The sequence below is a fragment of the Grammomys surdaster genome, unplaced genomic scaffold, assembly GCF_004785775.1.
Source record: "Grammomys surdaster isolate TR1022 unplaced genomic scaffold, NIH_TR_1.0 125098, whole genome shotgun sequence".
Taxonomy (NCBI): Eukaryota; Metazoa; Chordata; class Mammalia; order Rodentia; family Muridae; genus Grammomys; species Grammomys surdaster.
Window position 1 is genome coordinate 633232 of NW_021620001.1, and position 17587 is coordinate 650818.

General features: G+C 45.9%; 1 protein-coding gene across 5 annotated transcripts in view; it reads right to left on the reverse strand.

The window, feature by feature from the left end:
* The window catches only part of Mapkap1 (MAPK associated protein 1), a 203429-nt gene that overhangs the window by 15299 nt on the left and 170543 nt on the right, over positions 1-17587 (reverse strand). For 4 of the 5 annotated variants that reach the window (XM_028785078.1, XM_028785077.1, XM_028785079.1 and 1 more), the window contains one exon: positions 9880-10017. In XM_028785078.1, the coding sequence (XP_028640911.1) occupies positions 9880-10017 (138 nt within the window). Of the gene's footprint in view, positions 1-1113; positions 1177-9879; positions 10018-17587 lie in introns of all 5 variants that reach the window. The other variant, XM_028785080.1, reaches the window with a different exon arrangement.

Sequence of the window (17587 nt, forward strand, 5' to 3'; positions counted from 1 at the left end):
TTTCTTCCATTAATGAATGTTTTGACAGAAGAATTACTTCCCAGCTCTAGAATTTTCATTCGGTTCTTTTCCCTAGCTTACATTTCTTCTTCTTTGGGAGTGTAGATTTCTCTTCATTTTAAGTTTTTGAATGTATTTAAAAAATTTACCTTATTCTAAATTATGGGAGTATCTATGTGTGTTTGGAATGCGCACATGAGAGCAGGGGTCTGTGGAGGTCAGGGGCATCACGTCACCTGGGAGTGGAGTTCCAGAAGGTTATGCACTTGCTGACATGGGCTCTGGGAATCGACTCAGGTTCTTTGTAAAAACAGCAGGCTCTTAAGTGCTGAGTCAACTTTCCAACCCCTTTGGACATAGTTTTAAAGCTGTTTCCCTGCTTCTATGCTTGTCTTTTAAGACAGGGACTTATTATGTAGCCTAGATTTGCCCCAAACTTGTTATCCTCCTGCCTCAGCCTCCTGAGTAACTCTGTGAGTGAAGTTCACTGAGGGTATCCTGCTTCAGAGATGCTGACTGAGCCGTGGATCAGTCTGGTCCTTTCCTGAGCTGAGACTTAAACCCTGGGCCTTGTATGCCATGGGTATATTTGTCATTGTTTACTGCTGTGAAGAGACACCATGACCAAGGTTACTCTTAGCAAAGAAAGCATTTAGTTTGGAGCTTACAGTATAGCACAGCAGCACACAGTTAAACATGAGGCTGGCGAAGGAGCTGAGAGTTCGGTATCTGGATCCACAGTGCCTGATTTGGGCTTTGGAAACCTCAAAGTCACCCCCAGTGATACACTTCCTCCAACAAGGCCACACCTCCTAGTCCTTCTCAAGTAGTGCCGCTCCCTGATTAATAAGCATTCAAACATGTGAGCCCAAGGGGGCCACTCTCATGCTACCACTGAACTCTCTTCCTATACTGGATTCTTTTCCAAGCTTTATTTGGTGGAGTTGTCTCTCTAGAGCAAGTGAAGTCCATTCCCATGTGCTGGCCTCTACAGAGTCACTCCTAAATGCCCTGGATGGGCTACCACAAGTGCAAGTGACAGCCCTGACAGGGAGAGCTCTTCCCCAAGTGGCCTCCTTGGCAAGTAGTAGCTGCAGCAGCCCCAGCTCTTACCTTGGTCTCAGTCCACAGGAAGCACTGGCACTCACTCCTTCTCTCAGGGATCAGGAGCCTGTGCTGCTGAGACAACAGGACTTTAAAATATTCTGTCCGGTTTTTTAGTCATTTATCCTAAAAAAGCTAATTTGCTAGTTCATCTTGAAAATTGCATGTGGGAACCTCAGAGGTAATAAAAGTTTTGTTTTTAATGCAAGTATAGTTACTTTTTCCATGTCTATGAAGGACAACTTAAAAGCTAAACACCTCATACATGGTGTTAAGATTTTATGGAATTATTTATTTATAGAACTTAGTATTCTGGAAATACAGTTTGTAACCTGGGCATAATCCATGACTGAGGCCTGCAATCCTAGTACTCAGAAAGCTGAGGCAGAAAGACTGCCTTGCAGGGCCAGTCTGAGCCACACAGTGAGTTCTAGGCCAGCCTGGACCCCAGAGCACAGGAGATTCACAAAAGCAACAAACACAGTGGAGTGTGGTGGTATGTGCCTTTGACCTAAGTGCTCTGGAAACAGAGGCAGAGGCAGAGAGGCAGAGAGGCAGAGAGGCAGAGAGGCAGAGAGGCAGAGGCAGGCAGATTTTTGAGTTTGAGGTCAGCATGGGTTACATGAGGGAGTAGGAGTTAGATAAATTCCTTGACATACAGACAGACAGATCGGGGGTGGGGGTGGTACCACAAGAGTAGGTAATAAAGATACTGAACTTCCAAGATGACTGGCTTCTTCCTCACCCTCCTGATGTGAGACAAAAGCCTGACAGCTTAAAACAAAGGCCTAGTTGGCTTCTTCTCATGTCAGTAGGCCTCCTGCTAGTGGGCCCGGCTCAGAAAGTCCAAGGCTGGAAAGGATGAAGACATGTCTGCACAACAGCTGCGGGCCAATCAACCACACTGTTTTCCTTCAAACCGAACAACCCTAAACTAGGAAGCTCCTCCAAAGACTTAAAACAAAACAACCCAGCCTTCGAGGAGAAGCCCAGCTCCAGGCTTTCCGAATCTTTCTCTGTGTGACTCGTGTGTGTGTGTGTGTGTGTGTGTGTGTGTGTGTGTGTGTGTGGTTTCTCACTCCAAGTAAAAGCCTTTCTTTATCTGATGTCTGAAAATTTCTCTGCTGCCACCTGTTGCACTGGAGATTTCCCTGCCTTTTAATTCTTTAATAGGTAGAGAAAACAAGTCTGGTCAAGACTTCTAGACAGTAACAGAGCTCTCCAGGACAGCCAATGTTACATAGTAAGACCCTATCTCAAAACAAACAACCCTCCAACCCCCCCCCCAAAAAAAAACCCAAACTAACAACAAAAAATAAAACAAAAAAACCAAACCAAAAAAAAAAAAAGATAAAATCACATCAAAAGAAAACACAAAAACAAATAAAAAACTCACCCACTCTGCTAACCTCAAACCTAAAATAAATAAACTACAACAGGATCTTGGCAGAAGCAGAAGCAACGAGAGTCTGTCCAGAGTCTTTGTTTTCACAGGGACAGTCCCTGCCCTACCATGGTAATAATCTCGAAAGGATGAGTTTGAGGAGAACGGTAATAAGAATCTAGGAAACGCACACATACTCAAATTTTCCACTCTATCTTGATAACTGATTTGTTATGATGGGCCCATAAAACCCAAGTTAACCATTTAGTGAAAACTGAGACACAAGAAGGTGGCTTTTCCAGGACAGCATGCCCACTCTAACAAACCCCAGCACACCAGCTAATGCTAGAGCATGCTTCACTTCTTTCTGGTACGGTGCAAGTGCACACTAAGAAAGCCACGCCCCGCAGCAGCATCAGTCTGACACAGCCCAGAAAGCCGACGCTGCAGTCACTGCTGTCTTTCTCACTAACCAGCCAGGCCCTTAGGACAAGCTCTTGCCTTCTAACTTCACCTCTCCACAGGCCAGGTAGTACAGAGACAAGCACACGGCCACACGCACTGGCTGATTCTGAAGTCATGAGTAGTGGTGACTATACTGGGGCCAGGAGCTTCTGGGCAGTGGAGGTGGGTACCAATCAGGTATCAGCCCACAGAAGAGGGCAGTAGATGGGATACATCCTGAGAAGCTGAGCTCTCAGGGGCCTGTTCAACGCCTGCCAGCCTCCATGAACTGTCCCAAAATGCAGCGAAGGTGGTTTAAGAGCCGTTATAGCTTAGGTTACAGGCTATTATACTGAGTCTAGCCTAAGGCCTGGAGCTGACCTCTGACCAGACATGGTCCCATGCCCACAGTTTTTTCCACTTTTATCGTGAACCACACTGGGTCTTTCCCTTTCACACTCTTGGAGAAACTGAGGCAGTCCCCTGGTTCCTTAAGCCCTTCTCGAGAGTTCCCGGTTTGGGAAGGAGATGATAAATAAATCCAGGCGCACTCAGCAGAGCTCCGCAGGCGCTCGCCTCCTTCACTGAACCTGCACCTCATCAATCACACTATTGTCTGCTTGAAAGGCGAGCCTTGTAAATGTCATATCCACTCAGGCCCAAGGAGAGACGCATCCAAATGCAGCAAGGAGTTTTAATTGGATAGTGTAATTAAAACTAAAAAACCCCAGCAGACTCCCTTTGACAGGCTAGATGAAGACCCCTTTTAATAGGGCTAGGGAACATATCTGTTAAGAGGAGAGGCATCCTGTTTCTGATTGTGCTCCAGAGCACTCTTAGGAAAAGGCAATCCAATAACTGGGGCATTTAATTCGGGAGAGTCTGTTGTTCTGCCAACAGGCAATACTTAACCGTATTTGATCTGGAACTTTGGAAATGAGTCCCCATCAGAGACATAAAAGCACAACACTGCTGGACTGTCTCATGTGTGAGGCCAGATCTCCTAGAAGTCAAGTCAACAGAGCCTGAGAGTAGGCTGTGGGCCACTTTGTGTAAACACAGGTGCCCACTATACAGCAGCAAGGCCATGGACATTCCCCACCCTTCACTGGAATTTCTCTTACACACACTCACAGGAACACCTAAAGAATGACAAATATCCCAGGCATGTGCTTCTTCCTAAGCTGAACGAGGGTGCCTGTCATATTGGAGAAGTGTGTTTATGTGTGCTCTCTGTTGGAGCTGCACTGTCAGGCAGGGAGAAAAGAGGGTCAGCGGGTTGGTGCCTGGGATGGGGTGTGCCAAGTGACTTTAGTAAAAAATCTGATCTCGCTGACACCTTTCCTACTTGCCTTTACTGGGAGAGGGGCAAGGGGATGGCACCCAATCAGACATGAAACCCTGCACATGAGACTTAGGGAACACATCAGGACGGATGTCTTACAGGTAGCCCACGTCAGTCCCTTTCAAATAAAAGTTTAGATAGCCCAGTGTGGAGTCTACATTTAAACAAGGGCTCTGGTGGGTACACAGGTGCAAAGTCAGAGCTCCTTCCAGAGCTTTCTAAAACCAGACAGTTGCTTTGCTTTATTTACATAGACCTCAAAGTCTGTTGCCTGGGTGCTCAGGTGGATTTTTCTGTTTTAAGAATAGTGACAACTTTTCTCCTCACAAAGTCTGCTTGGGGATGCCTGTAAACCTTTGAACATCCCTAACACTGGTCTTTCTCTCTATGTTGATAAACCCATTAAAGGCCCGTGAGTGAACACATATAATCTGTGAAAACTGGATACTGAATAAACCATCAAATACTTTTAGGTTTAAATGAAAACTACATAAAAGCATTTCAGCCATCAATTTGGCTATCACTTCTAGCCAGTATGAATTCTGCTGGAAAAGCTATTTTCGTGCAGATGTGGAATTCAATGGGAAAGACTGACTCGTGTACCAACATCAATCAAAATGTCGACTTCCCTGGCAGCTCTCAACAGTAAGGCAGGTTCAAAGGTCACAGGATAAAGAAAAAGCCAAGCTCTGGTTCAGCTCTAATATCTCCTTGGTACAAGTCTTGCAGAAGCACCCCTTCTGCATTAGCCTGGCTTTCATTAATCTTCTTGCCACCTTCTTTAACTAGTCATGCAGAACCGTTCGATAGCAAGGCGTATAATGGGGAAGGCCCTGTGCCTATTACCGCGTTAACATTCTCTTAAGCCCAGTGCAACAATAGAACGAGAGGCAGAGGAGAGCTGGACGCAGGGTGAGGTTCAGGCAATTCAATCACAGCCTGGCTTACCTATGTACTCTGACCCACAAGACACAAGGGGCCTTTGTGTCTAACTGGCTTGGCCATTAAGGCTGCTCAAGATCACAACAAAGCTAATCTTTTCCATTTAAGCTAAATCAATGTGGACAAATCATTATTCAGTAGCTTTAATTTAATTAGTAAATTAAATACACTACTTTACAGATCTTGTCAAGTACTTATGAAAAGAAAGATTCATTTAAATGTGAGGTCACCAATAAGCCAGTTAATTTAGCTCCTGCTCTTAACTGAATCTTGTCTCCAATATCCAGGGAGTTCTAGTTACTAGAGTCGTGGCTGCAGCTAACTCCTAACCCTAGAGAGTTCCTATTTTTTGGTCCAAACAGTTTTGGACAAAAAGCAAAGCAAAGCAAAACACCTCCCACCAATATAAGCAAAGCACCAGGAGAATCAGATTTCCTTTAAATTATACTATTGCAAGGAACGTAATCAGGTTACCTCTATTCTGCTGTTTCCTAAAGATTGTATATTATCTCTACTTAATTGAGATACAGAGCGCTTTTCAGCTATAAAGATGACAGCTACTTTATTAAGGTTTAAATCTGATTTCTTAATGATGGCTGCTTCCTTTAAAGACCCGGAACCTGTGGAAGCTCCTCTGAATGAGGCCAGACCTGCCTTGATGGAACATCCACACACAGCCAGAGAGCCTTCCCTGTCACAGAAAGGTCCCTGGTTTTGTTCAGCACTAGCACTTCTTAAGAAGCTGACTACCCATAGCCTATGTCAAGCATGGATCTGCTAAGAGACATTAAAAATTCATTTTTTAAAAAAAAGAAGAAGATCTTTGTTGGAACCCTTCAAAATACCAAAAGAAACCCTAAGCAGAGGCAAGCCAGACTGAAGGAACCCTGATTTGAATAATAAAGGGAGGGCTTTTCTTCCCCTAAATTAAGAGAGAACTCATTCTTAATTGTTCAGGGCTCCCCCTTCAGATTTTCAGAATTCTTCTTATTTATCCACGCAGGTTTTTAAGGCTTGTATCTATTTAGTCATTGAGTTCCAGGTCTTTAAACACTCACAGGGACAGAGTGATAAATCTTCTCTCTAACGCTGGCCTAAGAGGGAGACGCCGGGTGCAGGAGTGCACCGAGCTGCGGCTGTGGCCTGGCCACACTGATCCCACAGTCTGTGGTTCCGTGTTTCACTGGTGCTAATGCTCAGCTCTGCCCAGTCAGCTATTCTCACACTTTGGAAGGCGGCATCAATTAAACCTGAGTTGTGTTTCCTATGACGACCGAATGAATGGTATGACAGCAGCTTTCTTCATAAGCCCTGCAAAATGGCCACATTCAAAGGGTTTAAAACATTTCTTTTCTGTTCAAAATCCTGACAAACATGTCTCAAGTAAGAACGTGGGGACAGCTTCATTATCCCCCCACACCTAATGCCTTTTGAGGAGCAGGCTGCTTAATAACACATCTGCTCTGTTTTCACAACTAAATTATTCCAGTTGGTCACACGTTCCAGTCTTTGGGAAGACACTTGTGTTATGAGAGATAAAAACATGAAAAAGAGAATATATTGCAGAAATCAAAAACCTTATCTACTTCTAGACTCTTTTCCTTTGCCATAATTCATTCAAGAAGCCCTAAGAATAATTTTTGATGTAAACTCAGCTACAAACATACATCACGATGCTGATAAAAATCACAGGCTAAACTTATGAAATATAGTGACTTTCATTTCTTTAGTGCTCCTAAAATAACTTTTTTTCTAAGGTTCAGCAGACATAGAAGATAAAAAGGGTTACCATTAATCCTTTAGGGAAAAAAACGCAAGACAGGAGCAAGAGAGAAAGCAGAAGGCCCTGGAGATTAACCCCGTGTCGGTGAGGCCCTGAGGAGGGGCTTTTGAGATCCAGGCTGAATTAATTTAGTGAAGATACTGGAAATCATAAAACCACACAGTGTCAATTTGATTCATTTACTAACATCCCAGTGTGGGCATTTTACACGAATAACAGGGGACAACTTTTGGTTCCTGAATCCTGTCTCATGCAGTTGACCAACACTCACTGCAGACAATGGCCAGGGCTGGCTGGACCACTCAGCTCAGTGGAGACTGAATGGGGGGTTGGGAAGACTCTAAGAAGATAATTTGACACACTTCATTGTCCAGAGGTCTACACAAATGTCTGAGGGAATGAATGGAAAGGAGTGGAAAGAAGGACAGAGGTGGCAATGGCTGTGAATTAGAGGTAGGGCCAGGCAGAAGCACAGAGCAGACTTTGTGAGTGTATCTCCCGGGCCAAGGTCTAGGTGGGGAACTCTGGCCTGAGAGGCCTGAGTGCTCGGCAGTGTTTAACGTCAGTGAAGGCTGTGCGGGGAGCCTGAACTTTATCTTGCGAGCCTATAATTTAAACTCTTAAAGACATACTGAGTCTATTTGTGTGCACCGTGTGAGTTTACGTGTGGATGGAGGACAGGAGACACTGTTAAATGTCCTCCAATAGTACTCTCTGCCTATCACTTTGAGGCAAGGCCTCTCCCTGAATCTGGGGCTCATGTTTTTCTCAGCTGGACTCCTCCCCTGCCTGGAGCAGGGGTTATGGGCATGCATGAAATGAAATGTTTTCTCTTCTTTTTATTGTTTAAAGCAAAACAAAAGCAACAAATTAAAAAAAAAAAAACCCAAAGTAAAGTTTTACCTGAGAACTTCTTAACTCTGGGGCTCCCAAATACCATCCTCACTCCCCAAAGCCCACAATGTGTCCTTTAGGTCCCTGTATGTGTAACTTCTGAGTTCAGAGACTATGGCTTGAAAAGCCCTGCTAGAGTACAGGGCAGGGGCTGTTCTCCTCAGTAACCGACAGTCAAGGACAACCCCTTCTCCCCCAAGGGCTCAGTGCCTGGCTTGCACACTGGGACCCTGGAGAGAAAGTCAACACAGAGAAGACGGCCCTGTCTGTTCTGTACTCTTAAGCTGAGCATGTGGCCGGGCCACGAACATAGATGCCCAGCAATTACTGTGACTGCCTGATGCCATCGGACAGTGGGAGGTGGGTGACTGTGACTGCCTGATGCTGTCAGATTGTGGGAGGTGGGTGACTGTGACTCTCCCTTCCTGGACAGCTGGGCGTGCCATATCTACACTTTTTCAGTGCCTGGGTTACAGCCTTCCTAGGCACAGCAGCAAGTGTCTGTCAATGAGAGAACCCAAATTCAGGTTTCAATCTTCCCCCCATCTGCCCACTTCAGGTGAGGCTCCTCTGCAATGCGTAGGTGACCACTTGCTATTTCTGAGACAAGTTACAAAACTTCTCTTCAGAATATCCTCAGTGCTTAGGAAGGAAGATGCCAGGACAAACACATCTTGTCTGGCCACAAGACAGAGTGGGTGGAGTCAGGGAGAGGTTCACTCATGGCAGAGGGGATATAGTAGCCTTCAGGCACCCAAATGCACCAAAAAATTGTCTCATGGGTTTCTTCTGGCAGGTGTCCTGTAGTCAGAGCTTCACAGGGGCAACAGAACAGCACCAGAGGCCAAGAATTGACCTCTCTCCTCTCTCTACCTGCCGAAGCCTTCCTTTCTTCTCTACCTGCCGAAGCCTTCCCTTCTTCCCAAACTGGAGGAGTGTTAAAGGAGCTTCTTCATAGCTGGATTTGACAATGAAGTTAACACTTGTCATAGGGGGTGTGTGGCATGTGCCTAGCTTATAAGTCTTGCTGCGGGGCTTGGCACTGCAAGGTGGCCTTTTAGTCATGACAACCTTGGAAATGAGCCACATATAAATGTTTCCTGGCCTTTATCTAGTGCTCCTTCTGATTATATGAATCCTCTGAATTTGTTCTCAAATCCATAGACACAGGAACATAGGCCCCCAAATTAGAGCCTCAGTATGTACCTCAAGTTACCAAGAAATGCTGAGAAACCTCGTTTACAGGCCTTTCCTATGCAACCAAGAACACAAAGAAAGTTTTGGCTGTTTGCTTTCACAGAGAGGCTCTACTCTGAGCTATGTGTCCTTTTTGCCCCTTACTAGGACTGGAGTCCTAAAAAAATGATTAAGTCATTAATCTAAATACTACACTCAATTACTTAACTGCAAAAATATAACATACCCCAACGATATCTGCTTAGATGGTTTAGTGGAAGAATGCCAGCCCAGCAGTGTAGTGGCTTCTTCTGTAGGACCAGGCAGAAGTTCAGCTATAAGTTGGAGGTCACAGGCTGCCAAAATCTGGGTGTGTTGGCACTTCCACCATGATGGGTGCCTAAGTCTAGTCTCTGGCTACTGTAGGAAATCCTCTATCTTCTATACGTGGCACAGGGAAAGCAGGTCCAGGCTGACTGATCAAGTTCCCCCAGTGGGAAGGGACAGGAGCACAAATTAAATCAAGCTGTACCCCCTTGGTGCAAATTCCCAGCAGGAACCTGCCTGGTACTCCCCTCTCCCCCAGCACGGGCTTCAAGGGTCTCTGCTGACAGCAAGATGGAGCAAGATAGGGGCTCCCATCAGGCTCTGGGGACCAGAACACAATCCTGTTTGATTAAAAGAAATTTCTGGTAATGAATTAAACAGGCCCAAGGAAAAAAGGACATGGTGGCCATATATTCTGCCAGCGCCCGGCACCCAGGGAGGAGGGGTGAGAAACGGAGACATAAATAAAAGACTACTCACTGGGGCTCTTCTCCTCGGCAAGGTCACAGGCACAGAGCAGGTCACAATCGATTGAGATGGGCTTCTGCTTAATCCAAAACTTAGTGCTGGCTTTCTGATTTGTAACAGGGTCTATCTCTACTTTGTCTCCAGAGATACCTGTAAGGCCAAAAGGAGGGGACAAAAAAGAAGCTATGAGATGCCGGTGACTTCAGTGCAGTGATTTGACCTGCTGGATAAATCAGACAGTGGGTGAGCATGGGCTCTGAGGGCTTTAGGGAACACGGGACTCTTCCAACAGGCAGAGCTTCTAAACAGCATCTGAGACTCTCACAGTGGCTGAGCAAGCAAGGTGTGTGGTAGGGGGTGACCACCCAAAGCTATCTGGAAGCCCATAGGGGATGTGCCTTCTCTGATATAGCAGAGATACAATACACAATTTCCCCACATACTGCTAAAAGCATTATGTCTATATTGTAACAACATATACTGGAACAGAAGGCTGGCCATTTAAAGCTAATTCTGATTTTTTATTTTTAAATAAAGACCCTAAGTAGCAGATTATGCTACCAATATAGAGTTTCTTACATTGAAAATAGAGGGAGGAACAGAATTTCCCTCTGTGACACTAAATAATTTCCCAAGCAATATTTAAGGGAAGCCATAGGAAGATCAAAGGGTCTTTCCACAAAATCTTTGAAGTTCGAATCCTGCAGCCTGGCTTTCAGGTGGGGGAGGTCCTTGCCTCTCTGCCAGACAACGACCAGGAACAAATGTGGTGGAGGGTGTAGGAGGTGACTGTACTGAGGACGACACACGCCAAAGGTGCCTTCTGGGTATTTAAGAGACGACATGCTCTGTCTGACACACCAAATCTAGTCTACAAGTCCTCTTCTGCTGAAGAGAAAAAACTGCTCATGAAGTGAGACATAAACCTTTAATATGTGTTCTGCAGTGAGCCCCATAGGAGCCTTAAACGTAATTAATTTTTAAGTCAGGGTCTAAGTGGAAAAAATAAAAAAGAAGTCAAGATTTTAAAAACCCTGAAATAATCAATTATATATACTGTGATAGAGAACAAGCAGGACTTGGGACATAAGATTAGTAACTCAAAGAGGATAAAACTCACCCAAGCTCTGCTCAATTAATACCCCGACCTCAACCAAAGTGCACACACACACACACACACACACACACACAAAACCACTACAGTCTGACAGCAAATTTAAATGTAAAAAAATAATAAAAACAAATATCGTCTCCATGACTGGGTTTTGTCCTCCATGCTCTGGATTACTTTATGAGCAGATTCATTCCACAACCAGTCAGACAAAAGGAGAAGGCTGTGTATATAGAGAGAGCAGGGGACACAACACAGGGATGGTCTCGAACCCCGCTTCTTTGGTAGAGCCCAGTAATCAGCAAATTTGTTTGTTTGTTTATTTTTATTAACCAAATGCTGGGGTTACACTGGATGTGTTTCAGTTAGGCATGATGTCTACAGCCTACTCTGGGTCTCAGCCTACTGAGAGGCTGTCAGGAGACCAGTCTGATTATGTTTCACTTAAAACAGACTATGACTATGTACTTGCCTCCAATTTGCTCATTGTTAAGGATCTGGACATCTCTATTGTTCCCCGAAAGGGGACGAGTACTTAAGTCATGGTAGTGGTGGAAGGTGTTCATGTATGCTCACGCTGTGGTGATGGGCTGTTTATGTGTGTATATGCTGCAGTAACGGGGTGAGTGTTCACAGGCATGCACGCTGTGGTGATGGGCTAAGTGTTCATGCACGCGCATGCCGTGGTGATGGGGAGTGTGTTCACGGTGAGCAGGGCTTCCCTCCTTATCTGCTTCTTATTCTGACATTTATAACAGTCAAAACAGACAGAGCAAAATAAATGTGCATATCTCTTATGTGGAAATAAACCCTGCCCCACATTCCTCTTTCAGAAAGGAAGAAAGAAAAAAAATCATCACCAGACAGAGATGGTTAAAATTTTGTTCGAAGGCCATGCAACTCCTGAAGCTGCAGCCAGTCAATACTGTTAATGTACCTTGTTAATTTGATAGGATTTGTCAGGTAACTCCACTGGAAAATTATATAAAACTGTTCCAGATGAAAAGATGATAGTGACATGAATTAAAGTGATAGAACAATAGTGGGATATAAACCAGAAACGACACCCAAAGTGGCTGTTGATTTATTGCCACACTGAGTTTGGTTCTGGGCTCCCATGTATATTAGTGCTACAAATCTGGGTCCATTTAGCAGAGGGATGCTCATACATACATCACCAGCTCCTGCTCTAAGCCAAGGTCAGTCCCCATTGCATCAATCTTTTCAGCAGAGCTTACTTCACAAAGCAGGACTCCTGAAACCATCGCAGACTAACAGACTGCTCTCCTCTTTCATCTTTCTTTTATCATGTAAAGCGCACTTTTAACTTCCATTATTTTTATCTGCAAATTGTTAGCGCATAGTTCATCCATTACCTGCTGTATCTGTGCATCAGTTGCCTACACTCTACTTGGCCACAGAACCCTTCCCCAATGACACCCTTTCCTGGGGTTTCTGCCACTGATGCTGTTTACAGAAGGGAACCCCAAGACTGAAGTTAGGGGATGGAGATGTGGGAGATGAATGTAAAAGGCTCAAGATGGGCAGGCAGGTGGAACATCATTTAAACAATTGGTGTGCTCCACAAAACCAGCATACACATGAGATTTTCTTCCCGAATCAAATCACATTTTCCCACTGACTCGGTTCCAGTGCTACTCTATCTTCATTTTGGATTGATCTGTAATTGGCAGGAGCTCCCGACACTTCAGACACTTCAGTTTTAAGTTTCCCTGCCCTGCAGGCTTTCAGTCAGGCAGTTAATGATCTGTAAAACTCTCGCCTGCCTCCAGGAGTCACTATTTAAAGGAACCTGTAGAAGATGAGAAAAATCCTTTGTGTGTTAAACAATCTCAGTACGAGGGAGGGACGAGTGTGAGTGTCTGCCTCTTAAAGCTGAGTTGGGCCCCAACAGGCCTTGTTGTTCCTACTGGACAAGCGAAGGAAGGCTAGGAGAGTCTGAGGCCGTCTGTGGGCACTACCCTTGCTGAGCACACTGGACAGAGCCTGGAGACCTCTGGGAGCCTAAGCACTTTATACACATTCATTCATTCGTTCATTCATTCATTCATTCTGGAAAGGTGGATGCTTGCGGGAGGGATGCTGGCTAGCAAGCACTCTACGCTATGGGTAAAGCCGCTAGAGCTCGGGTGCAGTGTGTAACTGCCCAGGAGGTCAGTCAGTGCAACTGCACCCATTAGCCACTGAGCCTTTCAAGTGTGCAAAGAAGGTGGGGCCAGAGCAGCAGGGCTTTCCTGTGATTACAGAGCACAGACACTGTAGCTGCCATGTTCCCTGTGCTTCGACATCCTTGGCCCGGCCCTTTGGCAAAGGTGTGACCTTGGCAGGCACACTCACTGCCTCCCAGCAGTTCCAGCTCCCGGAATCATGTGGCACAGTGTCCTCAGGCCCAGCAGGCATGGCTCTGTGACACTCATCATTTAGTAAGTGTCCACAGCCTGTTCATGCAGCGAGCGCTGAGTGCCCACTAGGTGCCATAGGTTGGAGAGCCTCTCTCTGTGTGCTCTCTAGCAGACTCATGAAACAGAGACACAGGATAGCTATGAAACCTGTCCAAGATCGCACAACTCACATGTGGCCTGGGACCTGGAACTAGGAGCTCTGGTGCGAGACCCCACTCTCTCAGCACTGTAAGGGCCAGCAGGCTTTGATACAACATGTCTACTGAGGTATTTTGGGGTATTTTGATGCATTTAGAGAGCTTGGAAGTAAGAAAGCTGTTCTTCCAATCCAGAACTGCCTGGTTCCTAGATGGCCCTCATGGCTGCTCAGACTTGAGTCAAGAAAACACAAAGGAAACTGTCCAAGTGGTCCTACAACCCCTCCCTCTACTCTCCCAGGGTATAAGAAAATGGTCAGATGTCAAACATGCCACACCCACATCTGCCAAGCCAGCATACCCAATCGTTGGCTTTCTGTCTTCTGTACTTGCTCTTAATGGGTAAAGTTTTTGTGTGACATCTCTGGAAAATGCAGAGGGACTCCTTACGGTGTCATTTTTAACACAGTGTTGCAAGCAAGTCAAATTATAAACATACAAAGAAAGAAGGGAAGTGGACCTTAACTAAATATACATTTCTTCAAACTAAATGGTTACACTGAGGCATTAGCATGCCTATAATGAAATAGAGCACAACCCAAGAAAGTCAAGCCAGAAGAAAAGTTTGATTTAAAAAAAAATTTATGTCACAATACCAAATGAAATAGGAAAGAAAAATATTTACATAGGGGTTGGCAATGGAGCTCAGCAGAACACTTGCCTGACGTGGACAAGGCCTGGATTTCATCTCCAGAACGAGAGGCAGGGAAGGTGGTCTGGGAAGGCTTTCCAAAGGCTCCATTCTAAATGCACAGTCGGCTTTGGTTAGCAGGATGCACGACCCAACACTATGTATTGTTTTTAGCTTAGAATTTGATTTTACATGTTTGGGCATTTTGCCAGCATGGATGTCTGTGTACCTGCAGACATGTGCTGCCTTGTGTTTGCAGAGGCCAGAGGGGGCCCTGGATCTCCTGGAAATGGAGTTATGGGCAGTCGATAGCAGCTGTGTGGATGCTGGGAATCGAATGTGTGTCCTCTGGAAGAGCGGCAAGTGGTTTTAACTCTGAGCCATCTTTTCAGTTCCCAACAGTATTTTTATTTACTTATTTATTTATATTTTGTGCTGCTGTGGGCAGAACTTGGGCCTCAGGCATGTCAGCTGGGAAAGCACTTTTACCACTGAGCTATGTCCCTGTTCTAAAAACTTAGTTACCTTTTCCTACCGTTTCCATTTCAGAGTTTGGTTTCCTTCCCCACCTGTAGTGTAGGCAAGGATGACCTCACTGGCCTCTGCAATGGTGGCTGTGGAAAGTGACCATAAATACAAGCACACTTCCATCTAGAAGCTCTCATGCACCCAAGGGGCTGAGAGGCAGACAAGGGCTCCTCTGAAAGCCCTGCCACTGTCACAAAGGTGCCCAGAGCTTCCCAGTCTCAACCCCTGCAGGTAAGGAGGAAGAGCACAGGGCTGGCCTGGAGTGGCTGGGGTCAACCCTTCCCTCAGAAGCATGGAAGGCCATTTGTCTCCTTTGCCAGCTCTCCTCCCCTGCCCACTTACCCGTCACCATCCGTCATGACCTTTTCATGCTCCCACTCTGACAGCTTCCAGATACAGTGAGTCAAACTTCACTGGAAGCAAACTATCACGCCAACTGTCAAAGGCAGAAAACATTGCCTGATTGCTGTCCTACATCAACGCCAGCATATAAATCCTTCCTTAACAAGACAGCTCAAAATAAACAAAGCGCAACTCTAATGCAGCTACAACTCTCTGGGGAAACAATTTGTCCAAGGTTTAGAGTCATCACTAGGGGACCCTCATCTGTTTTAACTAACCAAAATATTTCCATAAAAGGAAATTAGCACTGTGCATCATCATCCACAGTGTGGCAGAGGTCCTCCTTCGGGCAGCTCCTGCCCTAGGTCCTGCTGTGACAGTGGCTCACTGAGTACCTATACCTCTGAAGGCAGCAGTGCTGAGTGGTTAGGGTCAGGAACTCTGGATCAAGAAAGTCCTAAGGTAAAGCTCCGGCACAACTTCAAGCTTTCACTTGGGGTACTAGGCACTTCTGCTAGGGAGTGTCCACATGCAAAGCCTCCAGGAGACTTTGGTTTCATTGGAGGCCAGGATCTGGGAGAGCACATTTTCACTGGTGTTATCTTGAGTAAAGAAATTTATCTTTCCAGGAGCCCGAGCCTTCCCTTCTGTAAAATGGGAGTAACAAAAGTGTAAGCTCCCGGGGATGGAATAGCACAGCACATCAAATGGTGATCCTGTACTCCAGCAAGAAACTCAAGCCATAGTATAGTTTTTAAAGATGAACCAGACGCGGGGAGGGAAAGCCAGCTGTTTTCATTGTATGCTACCTGGTATATCAACATACTTCAGGGCAGGCTCCAGGCCCAAGAGGAGTTGGCCAACACAAACTGGACACAATGAGTTACAGAGAGAGAGAGAGAGAGAGAGAGAGAGAGAGAGAGAGAGAGAAAATAAGCAAACGCGCGTCACACAAACAGGAAGCTGGGTGGGAAGGGGATGAATATGATCAAAATATTTTGTATGTAATTTTTAAGAAATTAATAAAACCACTGTATATATGAAACATATATATGTGTGTGTGCGTGTGTGTGCGTGTGTGTGTGTGTGTGCGTGCGGGTGCGTATCCAAAAATGAAAACTATTAGCGATATGAGATGAACGCAGAAAGGGGAAAAGCTAGTAAATTGCAAAAGGGATCAAAGCCACACTAGAGAGCTGTTTCGAGTTGTCGCTGAGGAACACACTGTCGTGGGCACACTGAATACCATCCATCTCTAGGGAAATGAGACTCTCTACCTTGGCAACACTGCAGCAGCTGCCACTTCATATGCAGCCTGGGTCGCTGGTTACTGGCTTGTACAGGGTGGGGTTCATGCATCAATTTCCTACGACTTTGAATCTGAGCCTATGACGCCCACTGCTGTTAAATCCTGGAGCAGTTTCTGATACAGTTCCACAATCCTCGTCTTTAGGTTACACAGAGCCTGAAGGCCCGGCAAGCCCTCTGGGAGTGCCAATGAACAATCCTTGGCCAGAGTGGATTTTGCTGAATATATGTGGCAATCGATAGAATCACAGAGCAGTCAGAGAAGTCTTTGAGACTTGTCTGAATTTACACATAGGATCAGACACACAGACTGTTTGGGCTTAATGAGACCTCAGAGATCAACCAGTCTGGGGCTTTTATTCTCCATAGGAAGGCACTGAGGCTCAGGGCTAGGGACATGACTTGTCTGATGTCACCCATTAATGACAAAGCTGTAACCGTAATTCATCTCTCCATACTAGCAGGCTAGGGCTTAACAGACCAGCACTCCTGACACAACTGGCAGAACACATGACAGTATGAACAGCACCCTCAAACAGTATGCGAGGCACTCACAGCAGGAGAAGGTCATTGGGTACAGTTGTGATGACGCCTGGAGAGCACTGCTTCCCTGGACAAAGACGGTGTGGGCTGAAGGCTCATAGGTGCTATTCAAGCTCGTCATGTCAAGTCACTGGAGCCTCAGCCAGAGCTGACAGCCCTAGTGTGTGGTAATACAGCTGGTGACAGGTGAGTGCCCCAACTGGACTATGGGTATATGGATGAGCACATGGGTGCCCAGCCAGTATGGCAGCATTCAGCACAGGGCAGGGCACAAGACAGGGCTCATCCCAGGGGACCTGAGGCTACATAGGCTCAGTGCTGTCTCTGCATGGGGGCTAAGTTCTCTGTGAGAGAAAGGGAGTCGAGCACTAGACACTCAGGAGCGTTCACGGTCAGCTGGAAAGTAGCAATGGTCTTTCTGCCTAGGCACAGGTCCCTCTATCCTAGAAGAGCCTGAATGCCGAGGACAGGGAGCAATCAAGGGTCATCTTGGTGGAGCTCTCAGGAAGCCACCCCAGCTCCTTCTACTGCTATAGTTCTACTCCATTTTTATGTTCTCTCTTTTTTTTCCTAGTGTTTAATTCCTTCTCATCCACCAAGGAATCTGACCCTGTTTTGAGTAAGTCCAGATTGCTGG